Source organism: Lipotes vexillifer, unplaced genomic scaffold (genome assembly GCF_000442215.2).
Source record: "Lipotes vexillifer unplaced genomic scaffold, Lipotes_vexillifer_v1.1 scaffold1074, whole genome shotgun sequence".
NCBI lineage: Eukaryota > Metazoa > Chordata > Mammalia > Artiodactyla > Lipotidae > Lipotes > Lipotes vexillifer.
In genome coordinates, this window is record NW_006775781.1 from 61,716 (window position 1) to 84,695 (window position 22,980).

The 22,980-nt window shown below is 35.7% G+C and overlaps 1 protein-coding gene across 1 annotated transcript in view; it reads left to right on the top strand.

Annotated features, from left to right (window-relative positions):
* RIC1 (RIC1 partner of RAB6A GEF complex) overlaps positions 1-22,980 on the top strand; it is a 100,225-nt gene that overhangs the window by 56,057 nt on the left and 21,188 nt on the right. Inside the window, 10 exon segments of the mRNA XM_007450218.1 lie at positions 3,634-3,722; positions 8,898-9,042; positions 9,714-9,762; positions 11,389-11,541; positions 13,219-13,422; positions 18,316-18,354; positions 18,678-18,788; positions 19,632-19,721; positions 20,341-20,501; positions 21,454-21,589. Coding sequence (XP_007450280.1) covers positions 3,634-3,722; positions 8,898-9,042; positions 9,714-9,762; positions 11,389-11,541; positions 13,219-13,422; positions 18,316-18,354; positions 18,678-18,788; positions 19,632-19,721; positions 20,341-20,501; positions 21,454-21,589 — 1,177 coding nt within the window.

Here is a 22,980-nt window from a genome sequence, read left to right on the forward strand (position 1 = left end):
TGAATGTGTGTGAATTTGTCAGTGAAGCCACCTGAGCCTAGAATTTTCTTGATTACTAATTCAATTCAGTTTTAAAATAGACTGAAGAACATTTAGATTTTTTGTCTCTTAGTCATTTTGGCAGGTTGTATTTTTCTAGGAATTGGTTTCTTTCATATACACTGTCAAATATATTGGCATAGAGTTTATAATATCCTTTTTAACTTTCATATTGTAAAATAAAAACAAACAGGAAGGTGCATAATCCAAATATTCACAGTTTTACAAATAATTATAATACAAACATCCATCTTTTCACAACTCAGTCAAGAAATAGAACATTGCCAGCCGATATAAGTTTTACTCCTTCCACTTCCTAATCATGACTCCCATCCCCTCCTTAATACTTAAAGGTAACCAATTTTGTCTTTCATGATAATCATTTCCATTTTTTTTTTTTTTTACAGTTTTACCACTCACGTATGCATTCCTAAAAAGCATAATTTAGTTTTACCTAATTTTGAACTTTATATGAATAGAATCATATTCTATGTTTTGTGTCTTGATTCTTTCAGTCAACGTTGTGAATTCATCCATCTTATTTGCCAGTAACTGAAATCACTTATTTGGGATTGATTTATAAGTAGTGTTTTGGTGTATGAATATATCATACTTCATCTGATTTCCTGTTAAAGGACATTTACATTATTTCTTGGTTTCCAAAAAAGGAGACATTCTCTTACATAAACGTCATCTTTAGTCAAACACATGGGAAAATTAATGATAAATCCCCAATAAGATCTAATACTGAATTCATATTCAGACTAACCCAGTTGTCACCAAATTTCCTTCATCTCTTTTGTTTTAATCAGAATCATTCAAAATTCATGAATTATATTTGATTATTATTTCTCTTTAGTTACCTTTTGCCTATAAAAATCCTTGTATCTTTTTTCTTATTTTTATGACATTAACTTTTTTTTGAGTCTAGATCAGTTGTTTACAGAATATCCTACATTCTAAATGTGTCTCATTGTTTTCTCGTATTGGCATTTAATTAGTTTCTGTAACACCTGTTTGAACCTTGAAGGTGGTTCTTATTGAGCCAGTGTAGTCAAATGAGTAGGAAGCTCACATCAGCATTTAGAGGAAACTGACAGAGACGGGAACAGTGGTGGGTGTGTAGTTCTACATCACCTACATTTAGGACTAGCACCCAGGGGTCTAGCAAGGCCAGATTTTAGAAGCCAGGATTCTAGCCCTTCTTCCAGGATAATGAAGGTGGAATCTTGGCCTTCAGCCTTTTAGTTACCTCAGTTTTTATGAGTTGGGAGAGGATCAGCCCTTCTTATGGCATGATCGTGGGTTGGGGTGAAAGTTTTGTGATTATAGCTATGTGACATAACTGACCTAGTGGCTTCTAGCCCTGATCTGCCAGCACTTACCAGGATTAATTGACTTGAACACAGTATTAGAGTTCTATAAGAAGCCAGCTTTCTTTTAGGATGACAGTTTACAGCCTAATTCTTCCCCTTATATTTAAAGGTTTGATTAGATTCTGGTTAAACATTTTTGTCATAGGTGTTTTGTACTTCCTATGGCATCATGCAGCAGTAACATTGAGTGGTCTCAGTATTGATGATGCTAAATTTGATTACTTACGGTGGTAATAGCCATATATATCTCTATTATAGAGACATGTTTTTTGCTTTGAGATTAGTAAGTAGTAACTTTTTAATGAAATATATTTTTCTTTTATGGTGGGCTTATGAGAAATGGAAAGAAAAATAATTTAAGTAATATAGGCACTATAAATACTTAAAACGTTAATTGTCAGTCTTTTGTAACTATTGACATAGCACCTACTTCTTATATTAGAAGTATCTGGACTCCTCACTGACTTGTTAGAGTTCAGCAACCCAGAGTTAGCACTTGACAGTTGTTAGATGCAAAGCAAAAATAAGTAAATACCTGCTAGCCACTTAGTGCTGTCTTTCAGCAAGGTATCTAATTGGGCAGGTAGTCTGGATAGATATCTGTTCCAGGCATTTGGCTTCTAAGTTAGAGTAACAGATCAGATTTTCTCTCCCACCTAAAATAGCCAAGAAAATGGACAAAAATATGAAACAAGTGTTTTGAATTCAAGACATAGGACATCAGGCAACAAAGGATAGTGATCCCTGAAAGATGAGAAACTAAATAAGAAAACTCTTCAACTGCCCCAGCTTCAATTACTTTGAGAGAATTTCCAGCACAAGGATGGAGAGACAGGGCCTGGCAGATTCCCTGGGTTGAGTGTGTGGGAAGGAAATTAGAGTCCGGGAGACGAAAGCAGCTGGGGCTCACAGGCCAGACATCAGAGGAGAGAGTGGCACAAAGAGGGAACTCCAGAGAGCTGTAGAGGGTTTCTTTTGAGTATTGAACTGAAACATGGAAGACAAAAGACCCAAATCAAACATTACAGAAGAAAAGATTAATAAACTTGAAGAACACAGCAAGAGAAATGATGCAAAATGAAACACAGAGAGAAAAAAAGAATTTAGAAACAGAGCTTCAGTGAGCTGTGGGATAACTTCAAGTGGCCTGTTATTGCAGGTATTTTATTTAGTCCCCATCCTGATCCTTGAGAAGAGTGGGGCCTGGCTGGAAACTGTTCAAAGCTGCTGTGAGGAGATCATCTGACTTCTCCTACCTTGAAGGAGTACAGATAAGGGTCAGAACATTCTGGCAGTCATAAGCTAGTATCATCCTGATGTGTGCAAAAGCAGCCTTGGATTTAAATTATTTTTAAAACAACATTTATGTTAAATTTTCGATCTGAGAATGGCTCTGTAAGCAGAAATGATATTTTTTGTGATCATTATAGTTAAATTTTGAAATATAGCTTAGATGTAATATACAGATTCTTTGTTTTGGTTTCTGGTCCTTTGTAAGTTTGACCCTTGTAAAGATTTTTTAATGGAATAATGATACTTACCATATACATAAGAGTATGTATCATGTGTATACATACAAAAGATAATATAAGGTAAAAAATAACAAAATGAAGATTTCTGTAAGTTTCCAGTATTGCACTGATGTAGCCCCCATTTGTCTCTCTTCTTTAATATTCCCCTTTCTCCACCAGGGCAATTACTAATCTGGAATCTGTGTCCTTGTTGTATTTTTACCACAAATGTATTTAACTATGTTTTGAATGTTTTTCACAGTATAGAAACAGAATTATACTATTTATATAGATATATAGATAGATGGGTGGGTAGATAGATATGCTGTCCATTTTAATGCACATGACAAAAATTCATTTTCAGTGCTATATGGTATACTACTATATAAATATACCACAGTTTCTCTTTCCTTTCTCTTATTGCTGGACATGCAGATTATTTCCATTTCTTTGCACTTATTCCCAGTACTATAATGAACATTATACATGTCTCAAAGACAAGGATATTTCTGGGGTATATCTATAGGTGAAATTGCTAGATTACAGAATATGCATTTGTTTAAATTTAAGAGATGACTGCAAATTATTTACAAAATGGTTTTGTTCTAATTTACACTCCTATCAGCAGAACATAATAATTCCCATAGTCATGTTTTTTTATATTTGTATTTGTCTTTTTACACTAAAAGTCTTTTTGATTTTTACAGTGGTTCTGTACAGGTTTATACAATAGATAACACCACTGGAGCCATGCTACTATCTCATAAACTAGAGTTAACAGCAAAACAATATCCTGGTGAGTCCTCTTCTTTTTTTTTCTTCTTAATTAAAGGTAGTATGTGTAGTGAGGTTTTAAATTAAATGATGGAGGCCAAAGGCCAAATATTGTTAAAATATGTAACAACATTCTCTCTGACCCAAGGATTTCTGTGTCACTAGAGGCTCCTGGGATACCTCTTCATTTAGTTTTCTCTATCCTCACTTAGTTTTAGCCCCTATATTCCTTGTCTGGGTTTTGCTTTAGACTCTTGCCTGATTTCATCGCCTCTGTTATTTTATGCCTTCCAATTCCATTTATTCATTCAACAAGTAATTATTGAGTACATACTGTAGGCCAGACACTGTTCTAAATGCTGGTTACACAGCAGTAAACAAACCAGAAAGTCTCTTTCTGAACCCCCTTAGTGACTGTTGAGTGAATCCTGTCCACAGGTGTAAGTCTAAAGTCTGTATCATTGGAAATGTTTTTGAATGAAACTAACAGAAAACCCAACTTACTATTGCTTAAACAAATAGAATTTATTTTCTGTAATAGCAAGAAATCCAAAGGTAAGCTGCTGTTGGCATTCATTTGGCCTTTCTGTCATGATCACAGGGTAGCTTCTGAGCTCCAAGCATTACTTGTGCATTTGAGTCAAGAGGAAAGGAGGAAAGAAGGCATCTGTATGCTTTTTGATCAGGAAAGCAAAAAAGCTAGATTGAATTTGAGTTCTTTCGGAGAAGATTTCTGTTTGTTTCTTCCAATCACCTGGGAAAACTACATCAGTCTGGAACCCTTTGCATTATATTCTGTTTGAGATTTTTTTGAATCATACAAGTTACACAAATTACAGATCAGACTGAGGACTGATTTCTGGTTGCAGATTCTCAGGGGAACTTCTTTATTTTCCATTCAATACCACGGACAAAAACAGGGAAGTGTTCCTTGCTATTTTTTCACCTTCCATGTGGTAGAGTTTATTTCTCATTCTCCCTTGTTCATGGAATCTTTGTAGTCCCAGCGTTACGTGGGTATCTTCTAGTAGATTCCCTGCCTCGGCCAAGCTCTGAGCTTTATCTCCTGTCCCTCACAGTGTGCTGGTGAGTCGTCAGATGTAAAAGTCAGGTCTCCAGGGTTTGGCAGAAAAATTCGGGACAAGAGCGCTTGGTACACTCACTTACGTCCCAGTATTTTTGGATATTTTGACGTGTTTAAGTATTCTGTTTAACATTTTAGTTGTTTCAGTGTGGAGAGTCATTCAAGGTGTCATTTTGCTATACTGCCAGAAACAGAAATTTGCTCCTTAAGTTTTTATCATTCTTATTGCATAGCCTTTAAAGGCTTGCATATATTTTTTTCTAAGGACACTTTTTGCTGCAACTGACAAGAATAGGGTGTTGTGTATTTTGATTGTGTTTTCTAACCCTTTTATCTGTTTAATTTTCTATCCATACTAATGGTGTGATGTGCAGTACAGTAGCTACCAGCCACATGTGGCTATTTAAATGAAACTAACTGACATTAAAGAAAATTAAAACTTTTCTCAGTTTCATAGTCACACCTAAATGTTGAATAGCCACATGTAGCTAGTGACTGTCTGTTAGACCAAGCAAATATAGAACATTTATCATCATTTCAGGAAGTTCTCCTCATTGCTTCTATTGATTGATTGACAGCACTGTATTGAATTTTTTAGATTGTTTCCTTTTCTCATGTTCTTGGAATGCCAATTCTCCCTTTGGTTATCTACTAACTCTCACTCTTGCAGTCTTTCTTATGGGAGAGTGCTGCCTTCTTGAGTTCCATAACTTTAGACTATAAAAACTGCTTAAAATGTCAGGAGACTTGTGCTGTCCCGCATCTTGAACACAGACAAGCTTCTGTGTATTTTTCTGGCTCCACTGGCTGATTTTTACAGGTGGCAGCACTGCAGGAGTCCTTACGTGACACAGCGGCTTCCATTCTGATTCCCGGACTCACGCCAGCCTGAAACCCCTTTCTTGTCTTTGTATAGGATGTGAGACCCCAGCTCCCTAGTCGTTGCTAGGTCCCATTCCAACCTTTTGTCCCTATATTTCTAACCTTTTTCACCTCCCCACTCCCCACTCTTCACACCTCCGCCCCCTGGGCTGCCTTAATTCAAGCACTAACCAAACTCACTTTCAGTTTTCTCCTTTCTTTCTTCAGAGTTCAACCAAACTCACTTTCAGTTTTCTCCTTTCTTTCTTCAGAGTTCAGCTCTGTAACAGAAAGTCTTTGGATTACGTTTTACATTTTTCTCATTATGCAGGTTATCACAATCTATGTTTATGGTAGGTTACCAGCTAGATAAATTTTCCATATTCCTGCCACTTGAAGATTAGGTTAACTGTCATTAACATTTTATTGTATATCTCTACAACTAGATTTTAATATGTGTATAATACTTGGAAAATAGATATGCATATTATGTACATATGTATATATATGTTTACTTGGGATTAATAGGAATACTGTTTATAACCATTCTGTAAGCTTCGATTTGAGTTTGTATGTTTCTTCTTGGTTTGGTTTTAAATTTCGCTCTTAAATGTGTAAAGTATACTAATAAGATACGAGGTTTCTTATGCATGTTACCATTTATTTATTTGGTTGTTTTGTTTTATTTTCGTCATTTGATATGGCTTTATTGGGCATTTTTTTTTCTATTTTGATAAGAATTTTTTTTTATTGGAGTAGAATTGCTTTACAATGTTGTGTTAATTTCTCCTGTCCAATGAAATGAATCAGCTATATGTATACATACATCCCCCCCGACCTTGGTCCTCTCTCCCACCCCCCCATCCCACCCATCTTGGTTGTCACAGAGCACTGAGCTGAGCTCCCTGTGCTATACAGCAGGTTCTCACTAGCTATCTGTTTTACACATGGTAGTGTATTTTTGTCAAACCTAATCTCGCAATTTGTCCCACCCTCCCTATCCCCTGCTGTGTCCACATGTCCGTTCTCTACATCTCCGTCTCTATTCCTGCCCTGCAAATAGGTTCATCTGTACCATTTTTTAGATTCCACATATATGAATTAATATACGATATTTGTTTTTCTCTCTCTGGTTTACTTCACTCTGTATGAGAGACTCTAGGTCCATCCACATCTCTACAGATGATCCAGTTTCATTCCTTTTTATGGCTGAGTAATATGCCATTGTATGTATGTACCACATCTTCTTTATCCATTCATCTGTCATTAGACATTTAGGTTGTTTCCATATCCTGGCTATTGTAAACAGTACTGCAGTGAACATTGGGGTGCATGTGTCCTTTTGAATTATGATTTTCTCAGGGTATATGCCCAGTAGTGGGATTGCTGGGTCATATAGTAGTTCTGTTTTTAGTTTTTTAAGGAACCTCCATACTGTTCTCCATAGTGGCTGTATCAATTTACATCCCACCAACAGTGTGAAAGGGTTCCCTTTTCTCCACACCCTCTCCAGCATTTGTTTGTATATATTTTGATGATGGCCATTCTGACCGGTGTGAGGTGATACCTCATTACGGTTTTGATTTGCGTTTCTCTAACGATTAGTGATGTTGAGCATCCTTTCATGTGTTTGTTGGCCATCTGTATATCTTCTTCGGAGAAACGTCTATTTAGATCTTCTGCCCTTTTATGGATTGGGTTGTTTGTTTTTTTGATTTTGATCTGCATGAGCTGCTTGTATATTTTGGAGATTAATCCTTTGTCAGTTGCTTCGTTTGCAAATATTTTCTCCCATTCTGAGGGTTGTCTTTTCATCTGGTTTATGGTTTCCTTTGGTGTGCAAAAGCTTTTAAGTTTCATTAGGTCCCATTTGTTTATTTTTGTTTTTATTTCCATTTCTCCAGGAGGTGGGTCAGGAAGGATCTTGTTGTGATTTATGTCATAGAATGTTCTGCCTATGTTTTCCTCTAAGAGTTTTATAGTGTCTGGCCTTACATTTAGGTCTTTAATCCATTTTGAGTTTATTTTTGTGTATGGTGTTAAGGTAGTGTTCTAATTCCATTCTTTTGCATGTAGCTGTCCAGTTTTCCTGGCACCACTTATTGAAGAGGCTGTCTTTTCTCCATTGTATGTTCTTGCCGCCTTTGTCATAAATTAGGTGACAGTATGTGCGTGGGTTTATCTCTGGGCTTTCTATCCTGTACCATTGATCTATATTTCTGTTTTTGTGCCAGTACCATACTGTCTTGATTACTCTAGCTTTGTAATATAGTTTGAAGTCAGAGAACCTGATTCCTCCAGCTCTGTTTTTCTTTCTCAAGATTGCTTTGGCTATTCGGGGTCTTTTGTGTTTCCATACTATTTTTTATATACATAAATAATACAGTTATTCATATACTTGAATTATGGTGGGAAATGCTAATGTGAGGATTCAAACATAGAGGAAAAAAGTTTTACTTACTCTGTTAACCAAGGCTGTCTTCGGTAGGCTAAAATCTGTATACAAGCCCTTTGTAGCAAATGTACTTACAACAAAAATTTATTAATACTGCAGATGTAAAGAATTTTAATTTTAAAGAGGTGAAAGCTATAGATCTTTTGAATTGCTGATGGGAAATGCTGCTATGTTTCATTTAGCTCTGCAGTAAAGAAACTTGGATTTTACTACACAATGAAATCTTCTCCTTTAATAATTATATATGAAGAACTATTATTAGTTAAAAGAAGATATAAGCACTTATGGTACTGAGGCTGGAGTTTACCTACTTAATCCTAATGTAAGGTTAAGCTTCAATTTATTTTAACTTGGATCCCTTTGATATTGCTGATGGAACATGGAGATCATGGCAAAATATTATTTTACATTTTAAAACACCACATACTTTGCAGAATAGTTTGACATTCAGTGTTGAATCATTCAAGGGAAATATTATTCCCATCTTACAGAAACTGATTTGCCCAAATCCAAAGGCTTTTTAAGACTACACAGTTATAGTTATTTAAGCTAATAGCGGCCAGAAACGGTTTTTGGTTCATATAAATCACTTGGGTACTGACTTTGTTCTGTTTAGATCGAGTCAAGGCTAATGACCATACTGATTTTAAATAGCCCTAAACGAACAGAATTCATCTCATTATTTGAAGCAGACATGCCTTTCTGCTTGTTTCAACTTGAAGGTATAGGCTGTAAAAAATACTAAGTATTTATGAAGCAATCATTTATTTTTAACTCTTCTCACAATTTCTTAACAGACATTTGGAACAAAACAGGAGCTGTTAAATTGGTCAGATGGTCTCCTGACAATAGTGTTGTAATAGTGACCTGGGAATATGGAGGCCTTTCTTTATGGAGTGTATTTGGAGCTCAGCTGATTTGTACACTTGGAGGAGATTTTGCGTGAGTCAAAAAAGAAATTTTAGATGAAATAACTCCATTTTCTCCAAGACAATACACATACACAGAAACTTTTTTATACAGCTACCATTTTGCCTTGATTCTGAACCCAAAACAATTTTTAAGGTTCAGAATTGATGTATTCAGAATGTATTGTTTCCTCATACATCCATCCTCTTAAAACTGACCATTCAGTGAAAATGCATTTATTTATTGAACCCCTATTGTGTATATAATAACATGTTAGATTCAAAGCTAAATCAGACATGAATCTGCCTTCAGGTAGCTTATTATCTAATAAGAGTGGTAAGCTATATACATAAATAACTAGTAGGAAATGAAAAATTACATTATCTCATTGGGTTAATGTAGGTTAACTCAGTGGGTTGATAGAACTGGGTTAATATCTCTGTCCACTTCATATACTACCCTGAACTTCACTCCTGACATAATGAACACACCTTCCCAAACTGCATGACCCTGTTAAGAAGTTATTTAGTAATTGGAAGACTGTATCTCAGTGATATACCTAGGTGTATTAACCAGGAGTCTCATATTTCATACAGTATTGTGTATTTCTCTTTGTAAGGAACAAAATCAATTTTTTAAAATTAAAGCTAAATATTACAGGCAATTAGAAGACTCTTCTTAATTAAGTTTCTATTGTGTTTCAGTTATAGGTCTGATGGTACCAAAAAAGATCCCCTTAAGATCAACTCTATGGTAAGTTCTTTCTATAAAATATTGATACAGCGTGAAAAACTTGGTTTTTTCTTCCTCTTCTCTCATGTTGATCTGATAAAATTACAAAGCTATTCTCGTCTCAGCAGACTCTTATACAGTTCTTGCTTTGATAAAAGTATTATCTTTAAAAATCAGGAGGCTGCCCAATTTTCAGTATTTGATTTTGGTTTTGTTTAGATGTGTCCAGCAAGCCCTGTCATCTCTGAACATAGTGACTGTTCAAATCAGGCCTTTGTTTTTCCAAAGCATAGCTACATTTCTTATGTGACTCAATAGCACCCATTTCCCATGGCCTCCTTTCTTTTAACATAACGTGAAATGCTCATTGGGTCTTTTTCCTGGAAGACATGTGCTTGTACATTATTTGAGCATATTTAAAATTTTTTCCATAGATGTATGTCAAAAGAATTGTAGTCCCTGTTGTAACAATATTTTTACTATCAACTTTCAAGAGTTTCTGTAGGAAGTGGTGAGGTGTAACCCCTGTCTTTACATACAAACATTTTCTTTCTATAGCCCTCTGTGTACCATCTTTGAGGAATTAGTGGCTGTGAGGCTTATCACTACCTTTCTCTGCTGCTCCACAGAGGAAGGCATTTTCTGATCATGGGTTTCTCGAAGAATTAAGACCACCATGGTTGCCTTCAGTAGGGGTTCCCAACCTTTCACCACCAAGTATCCCATTTGATGGCTCTCCTCACCTCCATATTTTAAAATAAGTTTTCAAACACCATTTCTCTGACTGCCGATCAGTGCTTCTGAATGCCATGCAGCAACCAGTGTTACCTGCCTCACTAAGTTAATATTTTAATCACAAACTAAGAATCTAAGCATTTTAGTTAACTTATGCAACCAAAACTTTTCATGGGAAAGCAAAAGTTCTATTAAACTTCTGAAATTTTGGAACAATTCACGGACCTCTTCTCCCCCTATTAGTATTTTCTTGGCCTTGCAGATTGGGAATTACTAATGTTAAAAAAAAATTTTTTTTTAACTCTCATGGAATCTAGTTAATAGAATATTAAAATGAACTGGGCCTGGAGAATTTATTTGAACCCTCTCATTTTACAGAGGAAGAAACTTATACCCCGAGAAACCAAACAGCTTGGCCAAGGTTGTACAACAAAATGGTAGCCAAGCTGGAGTGCAAAACCCTAGTCTCATAGCCTCCAATCCAGTGTTCTTTGTTCTGTACAAAACTGCATCTGTTTGGGTGCTTCTTTGTAAAGCTTCAGCTATGTAACATGGGTCTTCTCTCTGTAAGGAATTTCTTTGTATTTGAGAGGCAGTTAAATTAATGGAGAAGTTACAGAGAGCAGTAGGCATTTCTTAGGTTTTGGAGCTAAGATTGGTATGTAGTATTTTCACTCTTCTAAGTGGAGAGCAGTGATGGTTTCTACTGGAGATCTAAGACGTAGTAGATGTAGGTATAATTCTTGTCTGTGTTGTTTATCATGGTTTCTCCAGCCTTCAGAAGTCATTAATAATGCTGTTGTTGGTTATTTCAGAATTTGAATATTTCAAACCGGGAAAAAATAACAAACTTTTTATTGCTTTGATTTTCTTTCCCTGACCCCCGTCTTCTTTCCACCTCCTCTCTCCAAGAGCTGGGGTGCCGAAGGCTATCACCTATGGGTAATCAGTGGATTTGGTTCTCAAAATACTGAAAATGAGTCTGACTCCAAGAGCATAGTTAAACAGCCTAGCATTCTACTATTTCAGTTTCTCAAGAGTGCACTCACCGTAAACCCTTGTATGGTAAGTTTATTTAATTAAAACTGCATTAGTTTTTTTTAGTGGCTTTCATATTTGAATATGACTCTTCCTTATGACAGTTTTATTTCTGAGCAGGTTTTGCTTTTTTTTGGCCTTGTGGCATGCAGGATCTTAGTTCCCCAACTAGGGATTGAACCTGCGCCCCCTGTAGTGGGAGCGTGGAGTCTTAACCACTGGACCGCCGGGGGAGTCCCATGCTTTTCTTTTTCTTTTTTTAATAGGATCACAAGCAATTTGAGGAAAAGCAGTGTTTACAGATTTCACTTGAGTAACCTGAATAAAATTTAGTCTTTGTCCGAATAGCATTTCTCAAAGTATGTTCCACCAGGCACTACTTGTGAGAAATATCAATAGCAATTACATAGGACAAGAAAAATTTATCTTGTCTTTTAAGTGTGAAATAAAGGAGTTAAACAAAGCTGTAGAGATTTCTTTAACATAGGACTCGAGTCTTTAATATGCTGATGTGCATCATGAAAGTCCAGGAGTTGGTATATAAAAAGCATTGTTTCCCAAGCTTATTTAACTATGAATTTTTAAGGAATGCCTAGAAGAAAATAAGCCTAGAATCCTGCTTTGGGAAACACTGCCCCACATTATAACATAAACTCATGTTTTATCAGTCTGAAGTAAGATACTAATATGATATATTGTTGATATATAGTAACAGTGATATGTTATATGATAGGGGTGCATGTCTTTGTATCTACCACCAATGGGGTTTTTAAATATTTGGTGCAACCAATTTCTAATTAAAATTTATAACACATTGAGGAAGAATGAAAATACCCTGGATCTCAGACCTCATTACTATAGCTGAATAATAAGAAAAACAAGACTAGAGGATTTCTCCTCTGCTCGCACATCCCAAATAAATAATTTAAAAGCACTCCGAGTTTTATGTCAAGACAACATTTGGACTACAATGGGAAGGTGAGTGGCTGGGGTGCTGATCTAATTTAAAGAGTGAGTGAATAATCTGCCCACATTTGAAAACACTGGCCTTTAATTAAAAACCAGGGCATAATCACAGAGAGTTGAAACTATATTTTTGTGTAAATATCCTCAGAACCTGGTACAGTCCTTGGTACTAACCAGGCTTTCAACAAGCAATTACCGAATTGTTCTGAACCAGGACCACAGATGTAGAGTACTCTTCCTCCTCCCCATGAGTTAAAAGATCCTCCTGTATCCAGTTATCCCTGTTTGTAATCCACTCCCTCTTCTTACCATGTGTGCACGCAGATGAGCGTATACACACAAACAGTTTGACCAGACATGTTTTCTTACTACCATTCATGAGGTATCTTATATGAAACTAGTTTGTAAACTGTAGACATTGAGTAGTCTTATTCAGTTTTCAGGTGGAAAATCTCTCATAGCCTTGCCCTGGGCATGTTTTGGAATCTGTATGGTAAAACAGACTTTAACAAAGATTTTATTTACACTGGGAAGTAATCATTAAAATGTTGTCTGTTAAATATAACAGTGTGTGAGGTTATTAGGTAGTCTTGTCCTCTGTGAGGAAAATCAGCATTGAGATGTGTGGTACATTTCCAACAATAAAAGTAAATTAATGTATTACTTACTTTCCCCTACCTTATACTAACTTGTTTTTATTTGCTTCCCTCCCCTCTGCTTTCTTTTTCCCTCATCTAGAGTAACCAAGAGCAAGTGTTGCTTCAGGGGGAAGATCGATTGTACTTGAACTGTGGAGAGGCCTCACAAACCCAGAATCCCAGGAGTACTTCGGCACACTCTGATCATAAGCCCAGTCAGGAAAAGAGCCCGTTTGCAGATGGCAGTTTAGAGTCTCAGAGTTTAAGCACTTTACTTGGTCATCGGCATTGGCATGTAGTACAGGTAAGTCTTCAGATCCTGTTGACTGTGGACTTAGTCCTTGGTAAGATAGCACCCTGAAGCAGATATTTAAGTATTTCATTTATTGCTTTAGAAAACTGAGAAACTTTGTAAACTTTTTGACTGTCATGTCTCTCTTCTGCTGTTCTGTGCTCTTGTCCTCTTCTCCTTTCTTTCCACCTGATGTAGATTGTATTCCCACCTGCTTTAAGTCCATTAGTAAGTGAATAGTTAAAAAAAACTAGAAGTTTATGCTTTGTCCTCTTATTGTGCAAGACTGTTTATTTTACTTCCAGCCTTTTTTGGTATGAATTTAGTTCTGGATTTGCATAGGCTAAAGTGTAGTAATTTAATGAAAAGTGACAATATTGATTAGTACCTTGTGCAGCTGACCTTGTAGTCCTAATGGGGACACATTGAGGTTAATTGCCTGACTTTGGACCCAAATTGCAGACTTCTGATTAGTCTAGAACCTTAGTGTGAATAATTTTATTTTACTCAATCTTGTTCCAGATTATTATTAAATTAGTAGTTTCTTTTAGTAATTCTGATACATTGACATTTAATATAGAAATTAATTCTGAGTTTTGATACCAAATAAAATTAATTTGGGTAAATCAGTAAATTGAAGTTTCTTGAAAGAAACTTTCACACACATTTCAAAGTCCTGAGTGTTTTCTTCCCACTTTTCATGCCAGAGTGTCTTAGGTACATCAGAGCCTACTCTTGGATTAGTTTCTTTTAGTCATTTTCTATTTCCACAATTCTTTGTCTTACTTCTACATTCTATACTTTTACTTTACTAGCTTACTTCAGTTCCCGTGTTATTTTCGGTTGGCTTCGAGTGGAGATAATGAGAGACATAAGAATGGTCATTGTGTGAAAAATTGAAGGAGGAATATCTCCTACATTGACATGTGGTATACACTAAAAGAAAATGTATTTAACTTACATTAAGAAATTCATAAAATCAAAACAATGTGCCTACCATTTTATAATTAGTAACAGTTATTAAATAAAACTGCATCAGCTACTTCCTTGACTAAAATTTTCCACTGCTCCCTTCTCTCCTATAGCCATTTCTCTGCTATTTTCATTTCCCCATACTTTGAACTATTCATTCTACACTGACCTAGCATCAATGCCAGTTCTGCCTAGCCAGGTCTGTGTTGCCAGAGAGCCAAGTAGAGCAGAGGATCAAAGAAGGTAGGTCTGGAACTCAAAAATCCATCAGGCAATAACAAAAATTGAATTTCCTTCCAGCTCAAAAATTCAGTGATTCTGTGATTCGTAGCCATCTATAAAGTATCCCATATTAGAAGCATATAACACTGATTTTACAACTTCAGGCAAAGTAGATACTAGCAAGATTCTTCTGTCATCCTGTTCTTTAGGTATCTAAAATATTTAGAAAGATAAACTTGTTTAACTCTAGCTTTACGTAATTTTTTCAATTTCCTTAAAACTAATAAAAATAATGCTAGAGTTGTACTTCCCCAAAATTAAGTTATAATGGACTCATAGAATTTTTAGAGCTGGAAGGACCTTAGCAATCATGTAGTCCAACTAGGTTTTATACATGAGGAAATTGAGGCTCAGGGAAGTTAGGTGACTTGCCCAAGGTCATACAGCAGAATAGTGGCAGACTCTATCCTTACCATGATATAAATTAAAGTAATAATCAAACCTGTTTTAAAACCTAGGTACTAAATGTTGAAGCATATAATATACTGCTGACCTTGATCTAAAACTGAGAATGTGCCTATTTGACATTCCTTTTACTTGGAGTTGCCCTATGCTTTGTTTGCTGGCACTCCAGCCACAAGAGTCAGTGCAGCATTGTGGTGGTGTTTGTTTGGTAGTGTGGTTTACAGTGTCCATATAATGTCAGTGCTTTTAACATCCAGACATTTTAGCCATTAGTAAGTATTCCCTGAAGAAATGTGGGTGCCTGTTTAATTCCCCCTTCAACATATGCTCTTGTCTAGGATAAGTGCCCGCATCCTCCATCACAATTGTTTGCGTGGTTTATACTTTGTATGCTTCTTGTACAGCTTAAGTTCATCACATGAGCTCCAACTAATTCTGCTGTGTCTGTTCCTCATCTAGACTACTGGATTTTTTTTGTTTGTTTAAGCCTTCTACCTTACGCTCGTTAGTTTCCTGGTCAGAAGATTCTGTGTTAACCATGTTTTCTCCTTTAACAAAAATAACACAAATACATACTTGTCAGAAGCAGGGTAATGTATCAGGCACTATGTTAGGGAGGTCAACAAAGAGGATTGTAAAGGCTATTTCATTTATAAATGATTTGCTCTCATTCCTACAATGTGTATCAAATGTTCTAGGTATTTGACACAGATCATATCTCTTAGGGTGATGGCCCTCACAGTCTCACCAGTTACAGAAGAAAGTAGGCTAGGTAGGAGACATGGTTTTAGCAGAATGACTTCAAGGGAAAAAAGGTAGATTTAGGTTCTCTGAGAGACTGAAAAATCCTAAGATGTTCAGAGTAGAGATTCTGTACCTTAGCACTGAGTTTCCCAGTGGTATGACATGACTTTTGTGCCCTGGCTATGCATTCCTAACCTGAGTTTCTTCATTATTCATTAGCCGCCTCTTTTCTTACTTTTGCCATTTCCTGTTCTCAGTATTAGGAGTGGAACTCAAAGTTCAGGTAACATATAGATCTCCTGGGGCAAAAACAAGTTTTTGTTCTTATTTCATAGCATCTTCAAGATACAAAACCATATGAGAAATAAAGCTTCATTTTAAGTTTTGAAAGTAAACCATTTGCCATTTGTGGCATCTCATATACTTTTGGAGGGTAAAAGAATTTGTTTTCTCCTAGAGATAGTCATCAGAGTGTGATCGTATGATAAGTTAACCTTGGTTCCCATGATTAGAAACTCTTCATGTTGGAGTCCACTTTGGCAGTGAGATCTCACTTCCCACTTTACCTGCCCACACATCTCACTAATACTTATGAAACACTAAGGCTTGGGGAAAGTGGGGGGCTGGGTGTTTAGTGTCATGGATGGCTAGCTCAGTTGTGCTCCAGGAACATCCTTCTTCAAGTGACTATTTTTATTTTTTTCATCCGAAAAAAGAATTTCACTTACAGCCTCCTACAAAACTACTTTCAAATTTTACTTCGCCACATGATCATTACCTCAGATTATCATTATTCTGAACTAATTCCACCCATCATAGTAAATTTTACTGGTTGGCCTGAATAGTACAGCATATCTGTTAAGATACAAGTTAAGCATTCTTCAAGCGTATCTATCCTGACACAGTTATGTTTAATTCTGTAAGGTAGGCTTCCACAAACCAGCACTGGGGTTAAGAACTTCCTAATGTACTAAAAGCTATTAATTTACTTAGATTTTAGGTTGACTTACTGGATAATAAGTGAAGTCGAACAAAAATAGTTTTATAAATAAATTTTATCAAGGTTAATACAGATGTTTTCACTTGATTTTTGCTTTGTCTTCACATTACACAAAGAATCTTATTGGATTTGATTGCATTTACTTGGCTTTTTAATTTGGCTTTCTCTTTTTAAATATGTGATCATTTTTCTTTGAGTAAACGGAAACTAAATTAAATTGAAGGTTCTCTTATTCCAGGAACAGAAGATTTTTCCCTTATTCTGTTGTTCTGTTAATTTTCACACTGCATTCACCATGTGCTCATGAAAACTATTTACTCAGCAGGCTAATAGACAGATCACAGTCTCAGTAAAGCTAGACTTAAGCTACATTGATACCTCACAGAGGATTTTTTAAGTTTAAAATTCTCAGAGTGACACAAAGACACTGTGTACAGAGATGTAAGACAGACGACATGAAAAGATATGTTTATTGCTTATGTTGCAGATAAAGAGTTAATATCTGTAATATATTAAAAGTGCTTGTAGGTGAATAAGTTGAACACCCCAGTAAAAAGCAGTAGCTTATACACACTTTTATATATATAGGGCTGTTTTTTTAGAGATAGCAATGATGTAACAGAAGAATTTCACTTTGTATTTTGTGCATTTTTATACTGTTTAAATTTTATAAGCATGCATTGCTTTTTTATCAGAAAAATGTAAAAATAATCAGAGATTTCTACTAAAAAAACATAAACAAAACTCTTGCTGAGGCTCTGATTTTATTAGATAAGGGTTTTTTGGTATGGTTCCTATCAGCGGACCCAAACTGTTCCATCTACACAATTCTTGGCTGCCTTAGTAGATGCTTCTCTAAGTATCTTTTGTCATTCTGTATTTATTGAGTGTTCAATATTTAATTTAAATCAAACAAAAACAGTGTAGAGAAAAAAGAGGAAAGCCTGATGTCTAGAAACATATAATGAAATGGTTAAGACAGGAGTTGTGAAATATTGGCTGCTAGTGTAATACTCATTATTTGGGAGCACTTTTTAAAAAACAATATTTTATTTTTGGCTGTGTTGGGTCTTCGTTGCTGCGTGCGGGCTTTCTCTAGTTGCGGTGAGCGGGGGCTACTCTTTGTTGCGGTACGCAGGCTTCTCATTGTGGTGACTTCTCTTGTTGTGGAGCACAGGCTCTAGGCGCGCGGCCTTCAGTAATTGCAGCACGTGGGCTCAGTAGTTGTGGCTCACAGGCTCTAGAGCACAGGTTCAGTAGTTGTGGCGCACGGGCTTAGTTGCTCCGCGGCACGTGGGATCTTCCCAGACCAGGGCTCAAACCTGTGTCCCCGGCATTGGCAGGCAGATTCTTAACCACTGCGCCACCAGGGAAGCCCTATTTGGGAGCACTTTAAACATTACAAGAAAATTAATCTCATATTATGATGTTAATGCTTTTACGTGCTTTACTTTTAAATATATTTCAGAAGTCTTACCAAACTGATGTGTTATTTTCTATAGATTTCCAGCACCTATCTAGAGAGCAATTGGCCTATACGGGTGAGTTATTTGTTACTTTGTTGGTGTTAACTTTTATTGGATAGCATTTGCTGCAAGAGGTATTCTGGGAATTGAGCCTTTCAGTGGGTGCACTGATAAAAGTAAAATTTCAGTACTTGCTTCCTTGTACATTGTTAGTGTAGCTCTATAATTTGGTCAAATGTAACATGTATAAATATTAAGATTTTTGAATTTAGCATTTTACATTTAATTCTCTTAGCAAATGTTTATTAATATATTGTCTGCTTGCCTGACATAATCCTCAGCCCTTTACGCCTAATTAAAAAACTCAAGGAAGAGCTCTTAATTTTTTTTTTAATCAGTTTTCAGCTATTGATAAGCTTGGACAGAATATTGCTGTGGTTGGCAAGTTTGGTTTTGCACATTACTCTTTACTCACCAAAAAATGGAAGCTTTTTGGAAACATTACCCAGGTTAGTCTTTTTGAAATTAAAAACCTATTTCTCAAAGTATGAGAGAACTACAATATGAAATAAGTATAAAGTAAACCACTGTTTACTTATTAAAAAGTAAAATCAAATATTAAAAAGTGACACTGGATTATACTAAGGGTCAGTTCTGATAAAGTACTTGATATTTGATAAAAGATTTTGTATCAAGATAGTTGGTTTGTTTTTAATTCTTGTTAAGATCAGACACTATAATCCTGTAACTTGAGGATTTACTCTTATATTCCAGGTAGAGTTCATCAGATATGATCGGAATAAATCTCCACAAAATTTGAGATCATTCCCTGCTTGTCTGTGTATGACATAAATATTTGGGTAGCATACAAACATATGCAGTTGGATTTTGCAAGAATCAAATAGGAGGAAAAGAAGGAAGTTAACATTTAATAGGTGCCTACTGTGTACCAGGCACTTCCACATATGTTATCTCATTGTTCTTCATAACAACCCAATGAGAGCACTATTGTTACCATGTTATAAAAGAGAAACTAGGATTCAGAGTCAAGCAGCTGATAAATGATAAACCCAGAATTTAAACCAAGGTCTGTTGAATGTGGAATAATGATGCTACATGGTACCCAGTTATTTTGAATGATGTATTTTATGTCTTACAGAAATATTTATTTCTTTCAAAGTAGGATGTGAATCATTATTAATAAAGGCCCTAGAGTAATACTTAATGTTGAGGGGGGCGGGAAGAGAGTAGAGCAGAAATAATTAGAGCTTTCATTGTCTGATTAGGAATATTTTACAAGTCTGTTACTGGCAGGAATAAATATAAATATGTTTTTTATATTTTCTTTTAAGGAGCAAAATATGATTGTGACAGGTGGCTTAGCCTGGTGGAATGATTTTATTGTCCTTGCATGCTATAACATAAGTGATCATCAGGAGGAGGTATGTTTTTGTTTTCTCAGAAATAACAAGATTTTTACATTTTAAAGATATTAAGCACAGTTTGCTTTTTATATAAAAATAACCTATTGAAAATGAACAAAACATTTTACTTTTTTATCAAGAATTTGGCATTTTTAACCAATGGGATTTTCATTTCAGGTTACTTAAAAATTTAAAGGGATAATCAGGACTTCTGTGATAACTTTTTCTAAGGATTTCAGCCATTAGACATTCTCTATAAAGTTTGTAAATAAAAAATAGTTAAAAGTTGAGAAGTTTATAAAGATAGCTGTCCTTAGAGATTTATTAACTTATTTATTTCTATATTTATTTTTTGAGAAACTACTGATCTCCTTGTATCAGGTCTAAATGCGCAGGTCTAAAAGGAGTATCTCGTAATAGTACATCACAGTTTTGATCACTTCATCTTTTAGTTATTTGTAGAATGAGCCTACCCTGTCAAAATATAAACATCCATTTGTTATTAATGCTCAGATTAGTCTTTAACTCCTCTTACTTGAAAAAAGTCAGTAGATAAAAAAACAGCATGTCTAAAGTATTTAGTCATCCACGGTAGGTATCTTGTTTTTACAGTTTTCTTTATTTTTGTTTTCTATAGCTCAGAGTATACTTGAGAACGTCAAATCTGGACAATGCTTTTGCTCATGTCACCAAAACACAAGCAGAAACATTACTGCTTAGTGTTTTCCGGGACATGGTAATAGTATTTAGAGCAGACTGTTCAATATGCCTTTACAGTATTGAAAGGAAATCTGATGGGTAAGTATATAACATATGACAGGTCACTTTTTGCTCCTATTTATCATGTTTCCTCTGTAGTTTTTATTTCTCAAAACAGTTATTCTAATTTTATATTTAGTTTCCTTTGTTTTAGCAGTTAAAAAAGCAAGGAATTTTAATTAGTGATATTCATATAGTAGTTATTTTTTAGCTACCAAAATAATTAAGGAGCCTGTACCAGCTTCTTCAGCTAATCTTACTGGACTCACCTGAGAAAAATCTAGTTCGGGATGGGGTAAAGCTCTAAATACTAATCTTTTTTTCACAATCTTGAAAACAAGTGGTTACTAACTATCCTGGTGTTCTAGAAACTTGGGAAAATTTGTAGGAGTTTACAGCTTTAGGGCCTTAGGAAGCATGACCTTAGAAGACTCATTAATATTTTCACTGAGCTAGATGGCTGTAGTCTGGGAAAGGAAAAACTGTCAGACCTGTTGGAGCTGCGTGTTGCCTATATTCTTGGCATCTGGCTGGCTTGCGGCATTTAGACCATTCTTCTTGAGTTTTATTTTGTTCTCAAATGGTTTTTGTTTCTTTTTTAAAACAGCTATGAAGTGCATATTTGCTGAAGTAGCTTATAATTGAGGAGTAATATAAAAATAAAAATTAACAAATCTACTAGCCTCAGAATGCATGCCTTTCTCAACCAACTATTTCTCAACTGACTAAGCTATTCCTATAGCTTCTTCCCAGTTTATTTCTTCCTTTCTACATCTTACTCCCTTTTTTTCCCTCCCTCATTTCCAGATGTATTCTTGGGTGCCACAACCTTGTTGGTCTGCTGCTTAAAGGATACTTGGGGAGGAGAAAATGATAGGTAGAAGGCATTTGGGCCCATAAACATAAAATCTCATACTATTAGTAGTGGAAAAGGAAAAAACCTTGTTAGCATTGTTGTTGAGGTGTATGGGTTTCTTTCTCTTTTTTGCAGTCCAAATACTGCTGGTATTCAAGTTCTTCAGGAAGTCTCCATGTCACGCTACATTCCCCACCCTTTCCTGGTAGTATCTGTCACTCTGACATCAGTGAGTACAGAGAATGGAATCACCTTGAAAATGCCACAGCAGGTACCATTCTATTATCAGAGCTCTTTAGAGTTTTCATTTCAGTTTTTTGTGTTTTAATTTGATGTTAGGAACTATTTATTTGTTCAGCAAATACATCTTAAATGTCTAGAATTTGCCTTGCATGAAGCTGCTGGGTTACAGTGACAAACTAAACAAACATGGTTTCTGCTCATACTATAAAGAAATAATTACATACATAATTAATTACAATTGTGATGTGTATACCAAAAAGTCATATAGCTTACTGTGTATAACAAAAACCTGGAGTAGTCTAAGCAATCACAGCAGATTTCTATATCATTTAAATTGAAACCTGAAGAACAAGTGGCAGTTATCTAAGTAAAGAAGGGGAATTTCAAGCAGAGGGAACGGTATTCAAAGGCCCATAGATAAGAGAGAACATGACGCATTCAGGGAATTGGAAGAAATTTCAGAGTGACTGGAACATAGAGTATGAGAGGATGAGAGTCTTATTGATAATACGGACTTTGGAGTTTGTCTTGAAGTCTAAAGCGTTTTAAGCTGGATGTTATTAGATCTAAGCTTTATAATGTTAGAGAAAACATTACAAAGGAGGAAAATGAAACAGAGTGGGACAGAACTGGATGTAGGGAGAGCAGCTGAAAGGCCATTGTAATGATCTAAGTGAATGGTGTCTGTGGCCCAAACTTGGGTAGGGAAAAGAAGATGGAAAGAAGTGGAAGGAATATGACATATAGAGGAATTAGTTAATTATGAACAAAGAGAAGGGATAATCCCATAGCTTCTGGTTAAAGTAGCTGTGTAAGTAGCAGTGTCATCAGGACCCAGGTATTATAACTTTCTATTCCAAGCCTCCTTCCATTATACCACTGGTTTCCAAACTTCATGGCAATGTGGAACCCATTTTCAAGGGAAAGTTCTGTGTGGATTTATTTGTCATCCCTGTCTGCCCAGTCTGTCTTTTACTTCCTATTAAGGCACTTCCACTGAGTGCCTGTAAAATATAGGTCCCATTTTTCTCTGCGAACTCTGTTTCATGTAACAAGATAGTCCTACTTGACAAGGGGAAGTTATCTTTTACAGAAGAACTCTAACTAAAAGATATGGAAGGAATGTAAGAATTTAAGAATCACCATTTTGCAGCCCGTGAAGAAATGAGTGATTCAGGCAGTGATCATTGGATGAAACCAATGAAGGGTTGATGGGAACTTTACAATGAAGGTATCAAGTTGTCATGCCCAAGCCTTATTAATCAATTTTAGCATCACTAAAAGTGGGAGAACCAGATGTGGCATGCTTCCTGGGGTGAAGCAACCTGAAGTTCACGTGAAGAACTAGTAGCAAAAACATTGAGCCTGATCTGAATCAAGCTTCTAGAGTCATCTTCTATCCACAGAAAATATAGGGAA